The sequence below is a fragment of the Podarcis muralis genome, chromosome 17 (genome assembly GCF_964188315.1).
Source record: "Podarcis muralis chromosome 17, rPodMur119.hap1.1, whole genome shotgun sequence".
In the NCBI taxonomy this organism is placed as follows: Eukaryota; Metazoa; Chordata; class Lepidosauria; order Squamata; family Lacertidae; genus Podarcis; species Podarcis muralis.
The window spans coordinates 33,780,434-33,796,266 of record NC_135671.1 but is presented as its reverse complement, the minus strand read 5'-3'; the positions used below and the strand labels follow the sequence as shown (position 1 = coordinate 33,796,266).

Sequence of the window (15,833 nt, the reverse complement as noted above, 5' to 3'; positions counted from 1 at the left end):
TGAGCTTTCAGGTCAGTGCCAGCAATTTCAATAGTATGAGCAATTCCAAGTGTCATGGTGGAAGACCAATGGGAGTATTCCCTGGGAAACAGTCAAGGGGAGCAATTCAACAATCCCTCTCAATGCACTGTTCTGGGGGTTCTCGCGACCCCTTCACAAGCCAACTTCAGGAGCAGAGAGAGGGGGGAAGGCCCAGTTGCACAAGTGGGCAGGGCTTTCACTGGCAAGATTCATCTGTTGAATCCAACCCAAGGGATTAAAGAGGAAACAATGCCTGTAATGGGCCAGGGGAAATGCTAAGCAGAGGTGGTCCTCCTTACCATATTCCTTGACGTCAAATTGTGTGGTGAAGGTCTCCTGTGGGGAGTCTTGATACTTGGCCACAATCTTCCAGGTCCCCAAACTAGAGAAGGAAAAGGAAGGAATCTTCACTGCTTCTGCTTTGTCAACTCATGATATTAAATGTGAAATCAGAATGGGCTGCAGGGTCTCTTCTCACCATGGGTAAGGTTAGAATATAGTCTATGTCTCTTAATGCTCATTCCCCCCAATGGTGGTCGGAAGTAAAATGGTGCTTAGAGGCCAGCAGAGAAAAGCACCATGGCTGAGAGAGGGGGATGATTATGATACATTAGAGGGGAGAAAGTGCCAAAGTGCCACTTTGCTCTACGCGGGGCTCCCTTTGAAGGTGACCTGGAAACTACAACTAATCCAGAATGTGGCAGCTAGACTGGTGACTGGGGGCAGCCGCCGAGACCTCGTAACACTGGTCTTAAAAGACCTACATTGGCTCCCATTACGTTTCCGAGCACAATTCAAAGTGTTGGTGCTGACCTTTAAAGCCCTAACAGCCTCGGTCCTGTATACCTGAAGGAGCTCTCCACCCCCATCATTCAGCCCAGACACTGAGGTCCAGCTCCAAGGGCCTTCTGGCGGTTCCCTCACTACGAGAAGTGAGGTTACAGGGAACCAGGCAGAGGGCCCTTTTTGGTAGTGGCGCCTGCCCTCTGAAACTCCCTCCCATCAGATGTCACTGATATAAACAACGATCTGACTTTTAGAAGACAACTGAAGGCAGCCCTGCTTAGGGAAGTTTTTAATGTTTGATGTTTTATCGTGTTTTTAATATTCTATTGGGAGCCACCCAGAGTGGCTGGGGAAACCCAGCCAGATGGGCGGGGTATAAATAATAAATTGTTGTTGTTGTTGACTTCCCCCTTCTTGTTCCCGATGTAGAGCTTTCCTCCCATGCTTGTTCCAGCCAGATGGGTGGGGTAGAAATAATAAATTATTATTATTACTGTATTATTAAAGCTGGCAGCAAGATCCCATCAGCAACTCTCTTTGCTGGCAGTACTCTGTGAAGAACTCCAAAGCGCCATTTTGAGGCACGGTGGAGCACTGGTGACTTCGTGCCTATTGGACCCAGAGCCCCAAGGACCACTCAAGGGGTCCTATCCTCAAGTCTCTCAGCTTGAGAGCCAGTGTGGTGTAGTGGTTAAGAGCGATAGACTCAAAATCTGGTGAACCGGGTTCGCTTCCCAGCTCCTCCACATGCAGCTGCTGGGTGACCTTGGGCCAGTCACACTTCTCTGAAGTCTCTCAGCCCCACTCACCTCACAGAGTGTTTGTTGTGGGGGAGGAAGGGAAAGGAGAATGTGAGCCGCTTTGAGACTCCTTCGGGTAGTGATAAAGTGGAATATCAAATCCAAACTCTTCTTCTTCTTCTGCGCCAGTCTAGAGCTGGCTCAGCAAAATATGTGTAAAAACCCACTCCCCATCCTCCGCCCTGGTCAGGGTGAGTGACAGGCCTTTGGGTGCAGTGTTGGATCTGCCACATCACTGCTTCCTGATCAGGGTGGGCATACTCTGCCCAGCCACATTCCTAGTCATACACACCTGAGATAAGCCATATTGGGCTCAATGGGGCATACATGCAAAGGACTGTGCTGTTAAGCTTGGAGCAGAATGCCTGCCCCAAAAATCTTAAGATGTGGATATGTGGAGGATGAGATCACACTCTCACACCCCATCTACGTGTATGTCACAGGGTGGTTGTGGGTGGTAAAGGTAAAGGGACCCCTGGCCATTAGGTCCAGTTGTGACCGACTCTGGGGTTGCGGCGCTCATCTCGCTTTATTGGCCGAGGGAGCCGGCATACAGCTTCCGGGTCATGTGGCCAGCAGGACTAAGCCGCTTCTGGTGAACCAGAGCTGCACACGGAAACGCCGTTTACCTTCCCTCCGGAGCGGTACCTATTTATCTACTTGCACTTTGACGTGCTTTCGAACTGCTAGGTTGGCAGAAGCAGGGATCGAGCAACGGGAGCTCACCCTGTCGTGGGGATTCAAACCGCCGACCTTCTGATCGGCAAGTCCTAGGCTCTGTGGTTTAACCCACAGCACCACCCGTGTCCCCTGGTTGTGGGTGGTAAATATATACTAATATTGATGAGAGCTTGGAGTGTATTTTTGTTTCATATGAAACCCCCAAAAGAAGGATAAAGGGCACTTTGCACATTGATGAGCTTTCTTCTCCAGTTGCTGTTTCAGCTCACTTTCTGTACAAATATGCTGCATGGTAGTATTCATGGTCAAATACCTGACAATCTCAGGTAAGTTGTAAGGCCGGATGTTTGTTGAAGTGGGGCTGATGGAACTCTGGCTGACAATAATGCCATCTGGTGTCTGTGAAGGAGAAAAACATGTTTCAATGGTTGCTGAAGGAATGAAAAATGATTGCACTCAGTATTCATAATGTGGAAAAACAAATTATCTAGATAGGTAGAGCTTTAGTTCTACACTACCAAGTCCTTGACCTCGGTTTAGCCACAGAGCTTCCAGGATGGCTCTGGCCTAAACCGTTGTGATGATAGTTAATTTAATTAATTGGTTTAGGAGATTCACACACTGTTTTTTGAGGAACTCCTCCACAAAGTGGCTTTCCGTATTTAAAAATACCAATCTTTGAAAACACAAAACCAGTAACAATAAGCAAAAGTACATTTAAGAATCTCCAGCCTTGCCTCAATTAGCTATCCTTGTAGTACAAAAGATGGGGCCAACCTAATCTCTGCAGCAATTATATTCCAGCACGGCTGAAAAACAATACAGGGCCGGCCCATGAGACAAGGTGAGGTGATTGCCTCAGGAGGCAGGATCTATAGGACCAGCAGATCCAGTCTCCAAGGAATGTATTGCCTGCAGCCACAGAGGCAGCTACAGCTGTGGGATGCTCCTTGGAGGCCAGATCTACCCCTGTACAGTGATCTCTTGGCAAATAGGACTTCGCCCTTATTCCCGTAGTAAATCTTTCTTTTCTCCTCCTTGTTTCTGATGCAGATCTTCTCTCACCCCTTCTTCCCTGGTGGAGGGGCGCCATTTTGTGGTTGACCTCAGGCGCCAAAAGGTCTTCCGCCAGACCTGTTATTGTGTGTGCGCTCACCACACCAGTCCAATTGCCTTTACTAGCAAACACTGAAGCAGGCACTCTGAACTAGCACTTAAGATACAGGCAGGAGGACAGAAGAGGATAACCCCCATCTTGCCACTTTGGGCTCATTAAAGGAGGAGCAGGAGAAATAATGATGCCCCACCCCCCTCATCCCAGTTCTCATCTTGGTGAGATAGTTTCCCATGATTCCACTGCTGGGATGAGCCCTCACTGCCAAGGTCTGAAATGGCATTTAAGGAGTTATGAAAAATGCCCATGCAATATGCTTCCTAAGAAAAGCTACACTGAGTGGCCATCACTCTTTCTGCGAAATCGCTGCAGAACGTTTAGTGAAGCACCAACCATCACTGCAGTTTCAGGAGGCCAATGCTGTACTCAACACACACACAAATATATGCCTCTCACCTCAAACTCAACAATCACAGGCTTATCCAAAAGCTCCATGTTGTGGCCCACAGAAAAGACACGGTAGCGCACTGAGAAATAAAAGAGAGGTATTCAAGTTTGAAAAGAAATAGGGGGGGAAAACATCAACTACATCCATCCTACACATTTTGTCTGAGTGTGTGTGTGTGCGTGCGCGCGCACTAGCGCTCACATCCCTATTTTGAGATGTACAAATCTTGCAAGTTTTTCCTTCTTATTGTTTAAAGATAAAAAATACCAGAAGATACAGTGGTGCCTCGCAAGACGAAAATAATCCGTTCCGCGAGTCTCTTCGTCTAGCGGTTTTTTCGTCTTGCGAAGCAACCCTATTAGCGGCTTAGCGGATTAGCGCTATTAGCGGTTTAGCGGCTTAGCGGCTATTAAAGGCTTAGCGGCTTAGCGGCTAAAAGGCTATTAGCGGCTTAGCGGCTATTAAAGGCTTAGCGGCTTAGCGGCTAAAAGGCTATTAGCGGCTTAGCGGCTTAGAAAAGGGGGGGGAGCGGAAAAAATCGCAAGACTCGCAAGACGTTTCCGTCTTGCGAAGCAAGCCCATAGGGAAAATTGTCTTGCGAAGCGCATCGAAAAACGGAAAACCCTTTCGTCTAGCGGGTTTTTTGTCTTGCGAGGCATTCGTCTTGCGGGGCACCACTGTAAATCAATTTCTGGTAGTGGACTATGGCATGGTGAAGGTGCACTGCTCACCTGACCTCCCTCTGGCTGAGTCACTGCCGCATAGCAGCAGAGGGAGGAAGGTGCAAAGCCAATCCAGTGCTCCTTCTGGTAGTCTGCACTGTGTCAGCCTCTCCTCTCCTCCTCTTTGGGGCACTATGCAGCTACAACTCAGCTGGAGGGAGGTCAGGCGAGTGCCACAGTCCCAACAAGCTATCTGTTACTCTCACATCCCATGGGGTGCACATCCATTTGCTTTGTCCCACGGTTGCCTCTTGCAGGAGAGAGGCTGCTGGTTCTTTAAAGAACACAAAACCCTACAATACCTGAGTGATGATACACAGAACTTTTTCAGACCAACTTGAGTTGTCAGGTGTGTATGGTGGGGGTGTTAATATTTGTCTAGCTCTAGTTGTACCTAGGGATGCATCTAATAATAGTAAAGTTCTGAAAGATAAATCAAAGGCTGATCCCAAGCTGGTCATCCACTCTATACCCCCTTACTGTGGTCCCAGATAAGGTGGGGCTAGCAGAAGGCATCACCTGCAGATCCAGGGGTGTAGATGGTTTTATCTGTCTGGATGAAGAGATATCCACTGTGGAAGGAGACCAGAACCGTCTTCTCCAATGTGAACTGAGGACAGCTGGCCTGGACAACCACATACTGGTTTTGCTTGGAATCCTTTTTCATGTCTTTGGCAGGAACCTGCGTGAGGGAATCAGGAAAACTTGTTTAGGTCAAAGAGCTGGAGGGGGGCAGAATAGAATGCCCTGACCTCCTTGCCCTGCAGCTAAACTCATTCAGATGTTTAACTCTCCTGTTTGCTTGACACTTTGTCATGTGGGATGTAATCCATTGGTATGGTCAAACGCAACATTCCTTATTTCCTTAAAGTGGGCACATGCAGGGGGACATCCAGTCAGTGTAACTTCCTGTTCCACTGGTCTGGAGCTTCCTCTCCCTGCATGTGACCCGGGAGATGGGCATCGCTCTGGCTGACTCCACAAAAGAGCCATGCAGCCATTTTCTCAGTTCGTCTTGTCTCTTATTGCTCTCTTGCTGATCTTTTGCTGCCATGCTGCTCTCCTGCAGCCATTTTGTTATCTAAATGTAATGTTGCTGTCTGCTGGCTCTCAGCCAGCAGCACATGAGTTCAGTCTCCCTATGAGATAAACTCACTCTTTCTTTGTGTAACTACCAAGTAAAGTCTGCCTTTCAGGGATCAAATCGTGAACTGAAATGTGAGTAAACCTTTTGTTACTTTACTCAGAAAGACTCTCGTGCCTTTATTGTTTTAAGAGGGATTAAAGGGGACACCAGGAAATAATCTTAACTAAGAGATTCAAATGAATCTGCAAACTAGCTTCCAGCTATATTGAGGGGAATTTGCTCTGCTACATCACTTACTAACGTGAGTGAAAGAAGGATGCCACATGTCACTGGGTCAGAGACACCCTGTCAGCTGCAGCTTCCTCTGCCTTGTACTTACATAAGTAATTTCAATGCATTTCAGTGGAAGGGACATGCCAAAAAAACAACATAGTTATTTACAAAATGTTTACGCATTAAAAACACACACCACAATAGTGAGTACTATTGCATGATATTCATTCCTGACCTCGGACAAACGTGAAAATAGTGGGAATTTCTATTTCCATTTCTGTGTCTGACAGAATTCTATAACATCCCTAAGCTCAGCCCAATTGAAGTGTAACTCCTTCCTCTGACAAGGTAAATGCAGATCATTCAGCAAACAGTTGGCACAGCATCAAATATAGCTGCTGACTGGCAAGTAAAACTAAAGTGTCCAAGAGATATAACTAAGGAGCGCATAAGTAAGCTGGATGACCTTAAGAAAATAAGTTGTTACTATAATTTATTATTCAGATGATTCCCAGAGCATTTGGAAGATGGCAGCTCGGAGTGATTCTTGCATGACAGACTCACTGAACACTTCAAATAAATGCCTGTGGACGTGCTGACAACAGAGTTTGTCCATAGTCTGACATTCTCTTCTGCTCTTAATGCAAACAAGCCAAGAGACATGGATGCACACTTCATTAACTCCAGACTAAAGAGACAATACATAAACTTGCCAAAGAGGCACGTTAAAAATAGAATTCAGATATTTCGGGTTCCCTCAGCTGAAACCGTAAGGCAGAGCCAAACTGTGACTAATCATAGAAGAAGGCCTGAAGTATGTATTCATAAAAGACCAAGATACATGCTGCTCACCATGCCAACCAGGGCCGGATTCAGGTTTGATGAGGGCCTAAGCCACTGAAGGTAATGGGGCTCTTTATATGTCCAGCTGTCCTTTGTCAACAACAAATTGTCGCTGTTTTTTGTGTTGAATATATGCTATGTGGTAATTTAGGGACCTAATAGGTATCTAAAGCCATTTGCCACTGTTGCTGTATGTAGGTTTAATTTTATTTGTTTTTTATCTTATATTTAGGAAATGTACATCCAGTTTTTCCCCTCTTTAATTTTTTGGGGGGCCCTAAGCTATAGCTTGTTTAGCTTATATATAAATCCTGCACTGATGCTGACACAAAACTACTGTTACTCATGGATTTAAAAATGCTACAAACCTTCATGTATCTGGCCTCTTTTGAGAAGCTATCTTCCTCTCTTCCACTAGACTCCAGGGCTCACGAATATGACTTTGGGTGTCATTAAAAGGCAGGAAATTGTTATTTAACGTCTTGGTGTGTGTTTTCCCCCTTACAGAGAAACACTTCCGATATTTTTCTACATCAAGTGCCAAGGATCTCAACCTGACTCAGATAGTAAGCACTTTGACTTGTTTGGGGGGCAGGGGGAGATTTGATGTTCCACCTAAGGTAGCAACATGTTCCTATTTTCTTTCTGCTTTAACTAGTTATACAAACATACCTTGGATGTCGAACAGAATCCATTCCGGAAGTCCGTTCAACTTCCGAAACTTTCCTGATTAGCTGCAGGAAACCGCGGAAGCCCCGTCAGACATTCAGCTTCCAAAAATAGTTCGCAAACCAGAACACTCACTTCCAGGTTTGCAGAGTTTGGGAGCCAAAACTTTCGAGAACTAAGCTGTTCGAAAACCAAAGTACGACTGTACGCGGTTAACTGGAATACCCATATTTTCTAAATGCTGGGATTATAATTTGATAACACAAGGTCAGGGTAGATGTTATCAGGTCTAAAATAACTCATATGCTGTTGGTGAAGTTAACTCTCTTTAACCAAAAAGCCAAAACAGCTCAGGAGGCCAGGCCCACTGAGCACAGCAACTCTTCCAGGTAGATCTTGCCCCAATGAGGCAGTTGTGAGGACAGAAGGTTCCTGGCTTCCCACAGCTCTCTAAATCTTCTCTTCCCCGCTGGTTCCTCCCAAGCAATCTGAGACTCCAACACCTTGTCTATCTTTGCTCCACCCTCTTCATGCCTCTTTGGGTTCTGAAATACCAGGGGAGAGGGGAGCTGGGCACTGCAGGAAGGGGAGACAGCCTGGCTCCCTCAGCCTCCGCTTCTGCCTCTGAGTCTGGACTGCTCTCTGCTACAGCCTCTTCCAGCTCTACCTCTTCATATTCCGACACCTCCCTCTTCTCCCTCTGGCCACTCATCATCGTCCCACCACCAGCCCCCTGGCTCTGAGCCTTCTTACCTTGGGGCTTCCCCAGCTGGTGCTTCCCCCCACTCCTCTGCATCCAGCCACTAGCAAAGTCAAATCCATTAAGATGAAACATCAAAATGGTAAACCACTATTCTTAGAATCCTTCCTTAAGTATTAGGAATAACACCCTATAAAAGTGTTTCTCAAACTTGGGTCTCCAGCTGCTGTTGGACTACAAATCCCATCATTCCTGGTCCTGCCAGCTAGAGATGATAGTAGTTGTAGTCCAACAACAGCTGGAGACTCAAGTTTGAGAAACACTGCCCTCCAATCGGCTATAGGGCAACACTATACAGTGCAGTCATTCAAAAGAATCTTGCAGTTCTGACTTTTAACAGCAGTTTGATCACCTGCAATGGGCAAATTATGTTTAGACCTTGTGCGAAGAATGAGTTTCATGGGTGAGTTTCTGCAGATCAAGGCACAAAGGTGGGCGAGACTGGTATTTATCTGGGTTGTCAACCTTGACATTTTTCAGGCCAAATTTACTGCTGACCCTGCCAGAAAGCAGATACTGAAATATGACCATTGCATATGATCACACAAATCCTCACAAATATATTTTACTAACCTCTAAAGCTGGCCTGGGAACTAACAATCTGGATCTTCTGATGTGTTATATCAGGAATCCTCAACCTCGCCTTCCAGATGTTTTGAGACTACAGTTCCCATCATCCCTGACCACTGGTCCTGCTAGCTAGGGATCATGGGAGTTGTAGGCCAAAAACATCTGGGGGGCTGAGGTTGAGGAAGCCTATGTTATATTCAGGTCTGATCAGACAGCATTGTACTTTAAATTTCCCATCATCGGGCTTGATAGCACAGATGATTTGCCCTTCCCTTACCCCTCCCGGAGTTTCTCTTTTTATATGCTAACCCACCCACCCCAAACATAATGGACAAACTGCGCAATTGTATGCATGCTCTACTGTGTTCAATGGGACTTGCTCCTAGGTTGAGTGTGCACAGGTCTGGAGCTTGATTTTTGCATACATTATGGCACTGTCCCTAACCATCGCTCTGCACTCACCTTTATGGCTGGCGTCACCATCATGCCATTTGCTGGGTTCATGGGAACTTTGACCATATACAAGGTGTTTTTCTTCTGTGGGAAGTCATGGACAGAGACGGTGACCTCGGTGTCAAAGTTGCTTCCATGAGCCTCCACCACAATCGTCTCATCGGTCTCTACCCGCAGGACACTTGGGGTGATGAGGGAGTGGCTACAGAGGAGAAAAAGTTCATTGCAGTGAGTCTGTTTGTTGCATCTAAATACCTTACCACAGCTCCTCCATGCCGCATTTGCTGACTCCTCTTGCTTGGGGATATTCAAGAAACAAATGGTTTAAGAGGCCCTCACTTATGGGCAAAAGGGTGGGGCATCACCCTGTCAAGATTCTGAATCCCCCCCCCCCAAACCTCCAAAGCTATGGTCCAGTCTTTGTCCTGTCACCTAGAATAATAGCAATACATTTCCAGTGACAGAGAGGCTTCCATCCATCTTCTCTGCTTAGCCAGTCATAAAAACCACTAGCAGAAGATCCCTCCTCTGTCCCCATCAAGAGAAAACAGTTCCAGAAAGAATGAGGAGGAAGGATTTTTGTCCAGGCACATTTCTTGATGGAGGTAAGAATGAGGAAAAGGGTTTTTTCTTCTTCTGTTGTTTTTGCTTTTGTTGTAAAATTAGGGTGAAAAAACTGCATAATGGAAGTTCATACAGCAGCCCAGTTTTTCTTCCTTTGCTTAGGTGGTTGTGAGAAATGGCATGTGGGGGAGATGAGAGAATTCTGGAGGCTTCTGTTGAAATTGCAAACTGTCCTATGTGAAGGTCTAGAGATAAGATTGTTGGGCTAGTGCCTGGGAGTCCAGTCCTGGCTTCAAAACCTCACACAGCCATGAAGCTCATATTACACTGGGGTAATTGCTGTAGTTTTATATTGGTGAATGATATATGTTGCCTGCAATCCTCTGTCCACTTGCATTGAATAGGAAAACAAGCCTGGTTGAATTAGTTTTACAACAAAATTACTCACAACAGAAGAGGATGGAGACTTATGTAGGTGACCTCCTAGGCATGTATACGAAGTGTTTTAAAAATTCCAAGGAATCAGGGGTGCCAACTTGAATAAAATACTGGTTGGGGAGTAAGCCCCACCCCACATAATCGATCACAAGATGCGGCACGCACATACCATTTGAATGGCAATGCCCAACAACTTGGGTGGCGGGCAAAGGGACCTTGGCCTTTAAGAGTTGGCTCCTATGCAAGGATGACTGTAGGGCCCTTGTCAATCATTACTTTCTAACCTCAGCCATAATGTGAAGTGAACATCTTACTTCCTCCTATGAGACCACACCACAATTTGTTCCAGAGTCGCAGAACAGTAATCTGGATGTGAACACCAGCTGTCATTTGATGCATAAGTCTTGACATTAGATACTGCACTTCGTTTTTTCCTCTTATGTTTGTAATTTGTAATCACCAATTGGGAACTAGTTACTACTTACCAGCACTCTAGATAATGCTGTTGTTTTAGTTGATTGTATATGATGCATGTTTTATTGTTTTAAGTTTTGTAAATTGCTTTGAGAAGGTTTTGCCTCTAAGCACGGTATAAAAACATAAGGTTGGGGTCCCTTCATGAAATCCCTGACTCCTTCCAATGTTAGCCAAACATAAGAAGGTCAACAAAAAAGGGGGGGGAGGGTCTGGCTCCCTAATGTGTGTGCTCTCGTGTACCTTTTTTTTAGAATTAGAGGTTGGGTTCCTATTCAGTCTAAGACAACAAAAAGATTTTAGGTTTGGATTCAATTCAACTTTACTTTCAAGAAACCCTCTCTAAACCAATAAATTTGAGTCCAGGTCAGGTTCAGCGACTTTTTGATTGTAACTTTTCCCTTTTTGGATGTTCTAACTTTTGATTTATGCCTGATGAGGAGATTTCCACATTTACTCCATACCCTCCCCACATCCCATCACAACAGACACAGAGTGGTGGCATCTGACAGAAGTCAGCTCACCTAACTGCTGAGTTGATCACATGTGGCATCAATGACATATAGCTGTGCGTACAACAGAATTATAGAATTGCAGAGTTGGGACCACAAGGCTCCTCTAGCCCAAAGTCCCTGCAATGTAGCAATGAAGGAATCTTTTTGCCCAACGAAAGGATTGAACCCCCAACCGTGAGATTAAGAGTCTCATGTTCTATCCAAGGGTGACAGTGTGCCAAGGACACTTCTCTGTTTGAAGGGCTGTTGGAGGACAACCCTCTATTATTTGAATGAGTTCTCTATACAAAGAGCTATCTGTTCAAAGTTTGACTTAATGATAATGAACCTAACAAGGGAGAGCGAGGACCTTGCAAAGATCGCCCATTAACAGCATAGTAAACAGGCACACAAGGGATACGGGTGGCGATGTGGGTTAAACCACAGAGCCTAGGACTTGCCAATCAGAAGGTCACGGTTTGAATCCCCGTGAAAGGGTGAGCTCCCGTTGCTTGGTCCCTCCTCCTGCCAACCTAGCAGTTTGAAAGCATGAAGTGCAAGTAGATAAATAGGTACCGCTCTGGCAGGAAGGTAAACGGTGTTACCGTGCACTGCTCTGGTTCGCCAGAAGCGGCTTAGTCATGCTGGCCACATGACCTGGAAGCTGTATGCCAGCTCCCTTGGCCAATAAAGCGAGATGAGCACTGCAACCCCAGAGTCGGCCACAACTGGACCTAATGGTCGGGGGTCCTTTTACCTTTACCTTTAAACAGGCACGCAGTTCACCTGGTCACACTTTCCTCTCCCACCTTATGGTGAGAGGTATTTCATTCCTATATAAATTGTAGTAATCACTGCTAAAGATGCATCTCTATATAGACAGCAGCATATACAGATTTTATGATAAACCTGTGTCCTCTTTTAAGGTGATGCGTTTCCTCTTTTTTGATTGTGCATAAATGCAGGACTGGTCATTAGGCAGAGGGAAGTGGCCATCTCTGGAATCAGATGGCAGGGGGTGAGTGCCAATGGCAAAATGTTGGAAGATGGAGCTGTTTGTAACCCCTAAACTAGCCTGCTGCCCCTCGGCGCAATGGAGGTCCAGTCACTAGTATAAAAATAAGATTAACCCTGGCAATTTGGCAAGCTTCTCTACACAGAACTAGAGGGGATGTCACCTTGCCCTTTGCCTCAGGTAGAATTATTATTATTACAGTGGTACCTCAGGTTAAGAACTTACTTCGTTCTGGAGGTCCGTTCTTAGCCTGAAACTGTTCTTAACCTGAGGTACCACTTTAGCTAATGGGGCCTCCCGCTGCCGCCGCACAATTTCTGTTCTCATTCTGAAGCAAAGTTCTTAACCCGAGGTACTTTTACTGAGTTAGCGGAGTCTGTAACCTGAAGCGTCTTTAACCCGAGGTACCACTGCATTATTATATTTATACCCTGTCCACTATGGGCGGCTTCCAACACATATAAAAACATAATAAGGTAAAGGTAAAGGTACCCCTGCCCATACGGGCCAGTCTTAACAGACTCTAGGGTTGTGCGCCCATCTCACTTAAGAGGCCAGGGGCAAGCGCTGTCTGGAGACACTTCCGGGTCACGTGGCCAGCGTGACATCGCTGCTCTGGCGAGCCAGAGCCGCACACGGAAACGCCGTTTACCTTCCCGCTAGTAAGCGGTCCCTATTTATCTACTTGCACTTTGACGTGCTTTCGAACTGCTAGGTTGACAGGCGCTGGGACCGAGCAACGGGAGCTCACCCCGTTGCAGGGATTCGAACCGCTGACCTTCTGATTGGCAAGCCCTAGGCGCTGAGGCTTTTACCCACAGCGCCACCCGCGTCCCATAAAAACATAATAAACATCTTGGTAAATAAAATGTCTTGGTAATTAGTCATTTTACACCACAACTGACTACCATTCCAACACATGTACACGCAACAGAGCAAACACACATGTAATTGTCAGACATACCATGAAGCCTAAGTCAGGATGGCTAAATGGAAATGTCATGCTCTGAGGTGATCAGAAACTGGAGGTGAGCAACAGGGCAGGGCTGTTGCCTTCATGCCCCGATGGAGAGCTTTCCAAAGGTGGGCCACTCCAGGGAGGCAAAATGCGAGATCAGATGGACCCAGAGACACAGTTTGCTAAAGCAGGATTCTTCTGTCCTTCCATGGCTTCTACACTTCTTGTACAAAGAACATTTCTGCATGTCAGAAATTCAGAGCCGGCCCTGCCAGTAGGCAGTGAAGTGGCTTGCTTCAGGCAGCAGACTTAGGGGTATGGCTGGAAGCAGCCGGTTCGTGATTATTTTAAATGATATTTCCATCACTATGGTGGTGAGGGGCCAGGGGGAGAATGATATTTGGATTTTCTGCTGCAGGCAATCCCCCCCCCCTCACAAAAAAACCTCTTCACACTACATCTGAAGCAACTTTAAATCTCCCCTAGAAGGACCAGATTCCTGAATTTGATGGATCTCCTCAGCTTCCCTGTACAGAAAACTCCCCTTGCTTAAGAAATGTGGTGCTGGTGTGAACTGCTGACATCTGACATGTACTTACAGTTGGCTGTGAGAAGAAGTCGGGAAAGAGACCAAGAGGGCAGCCACCAGGTAGAGAGCAGTTCCCTCCATGGTGATCTGGAGGAACAAGCGAGGCAGGTTACCGTCTCAGTATTTATCCTCTGAGCCCCTGTCCAAGCCCTTTTGCAATCTCTCTGTGTTTAATCAGTAAATGGGGAGGAGTTTGAGCAACCTGGGAATTTCAAAATAAATTAGTAAGGCTGTCAAAAATGACCACGATTTGTCTTTTTCCTCCCCTTTTTTTCTTACAGCAACAGCTAAATCAGTATGTTTGTGCAACCTGCTCTTGATAATCCTGGTGAGGGTTGGCATACTATGCAAATATGATCTGGGCCAATCCTAGGTTCAAAAGGCCGACTGAAAACTTTCTCTTTCTGACACACACACACACACACACACACACACACACACACACACACCACTGAAGAGTCCAGTCCTGGGGCGCAGCTTCCCAACCAGTATCTATCCCCTAAGAAGGAAACCTTGCATGCTCAATAGCAACAAGAGGTCTTTCCAATTGCTTTGAACTTCTTGGCATCTTGGCATCTTGGCTTGAGACACTTGTATCACAAGAGCTCTATGCAAATGTTATTTTTTTTTACTTATTACACACAATTATTTATTTACCTGGGAGAGACTGCGGGTGGGCCTTGGGCTCACCCATTGCCTCCCCTCTCCTCCCCCACTTATCTTACTACTGGGAAAAAGAAAAGTTAAGTGTGCGGAAGGGACAACAGGTCTACCAGATGATACAAACATCATCATCATCATCATCATCATCATCATTGTACCCCGTCCATCAGACTGGATTGCCCCAGCCTCTCTGGGTGCATACCCTCCAACATACCTCCAAAGAAAATAAGGACTTCCCATTCCATAATGATTAATTTTACTATTTATACCCCACACATCTTTCTGGGTTGCCCAACCACTCTGGTTGGCTTCCAACATATATAAAAACATAAGAAAACGTTTTTTAAAAACCTTCCCTATACAGGATTGCCTTCTGATGGCTTGGAGATCAAATAACTCCATACCCTCTAACATTTCTCCAATGAAAATAAGGACATCTTAAGGAAAAGCGGGACATTATAGGATCAAATCAGAAACCGGGATGGCTTCTCTAAATCAGGGTTTGTGGGTGGCTTCCAACAAATATAAAAGCATAATGAAACATCAAGCACTTAAAACTTCCCTACACAGGGCTGCTTTCAGATGTCTTCTGAAAGTCATATAGTTGTTTATCTCCTTGACATCTGACAGGTCGGTGTCCCACAGGGTGGGTGCCACTACCCAGAAGGCCCTCTGTCTGGTGACTTCACTTCTCACTGTGAGGGAACCGCCAGGAGGCCCTCAGAGCTAGAATACATTAAACCATACAAAAATATGATTAAAGATTATGCCATTTCAGTAACTTACCTACAGATATCAACATATAATAATAGGGTAAGCAACTTCTGTTTCCCTAAAGTCAGTCCTATATGACACAGAACAATCTTTCCCAGCCAATATGAACAAAACGTTTGCTTAAAGGAGAGTTGTTACTAATCCCAGCAACAAGAGACTCAATATATCAGGTCCTCAGATGTTCATGCCGAGGGCATATCAACAAAACGTGTACCAGGTCCTCTAACTTGAAGACAATGTCTAGTCACCACAATGGCATTTTTTGAGAGACAATGTTACACACAGCTGTGGAGATGGCAATCTCTTTAATAGGGTTTACTCATACATGGCCAGGGAATATTCTGCTTTTATTATTTTTAAAATATATATAATGGTGAGCATGGAAACTCTAGGGAGTTGGAGGTGCAGAATGTAAAGTTATTAAATAAATAACCTGGAAGGGAGTGCACAAATGTCCTGCAAGTCCAAAGCGAGTCCCTAAATTGGCCCTAAATGCAATCTCATATGGAAAATCATGTCTGCAAAGAGCCATGGCTAGGGAACAATTTGGGTGGGGGGAGCTCCAAAAATCCCATGTACATCCATTTCCTTAAAAGTGCAAATGGGAACTGCATAATCACAACTTGTGAATGGTCAG

General features: G+C 45.7%; 1 protein-coding gene across 1 annotated transcript in view; it reads right to left on the bottom strand.

Moving 5' to 3' along the window:
* Positions 1 to 13,926, bottom strand: part of LOC114587731 (venom factor-like) — a 61,948-nt gene extending 48,022 nt beyond the window's left edge. Inside the window, exons 1-6 of the mRNA XM_028712398.2 lie at positions 13,770 to 13,926; positions 9,237 to 9,429; positions 5,092 to 5,254; positions 3,859 to 3,929; positions 2,602 to 2,687; positions 321 to 403 (exon numbers count right to left, since the gene is read on the bottom strand). Of these exons, the coding sequence (XP_028568231.2) occupies positions 321 to 403; positions 2,602 to 2,687; positions 3,859 to 3,929; positions 5,092 to 5,254; positions 9,237 to 9,429; positions 13,770 to 13,840 (667 nt within the window). The 5' untranslated portion in view covers positions 13,841 to 13,926. The remainder of the gene's footprint in view (positions 1 to 320; positions 404 to 2,601; positions 2,688 to 3,858; positions 3,930 to 5,091; positions 5,255 to 9,236; positions 9,430 to 13,769) is intronic.
* Between the last annotated feature and the right edge of the window lie 1,907 nt (positions 13,927 to 15,833).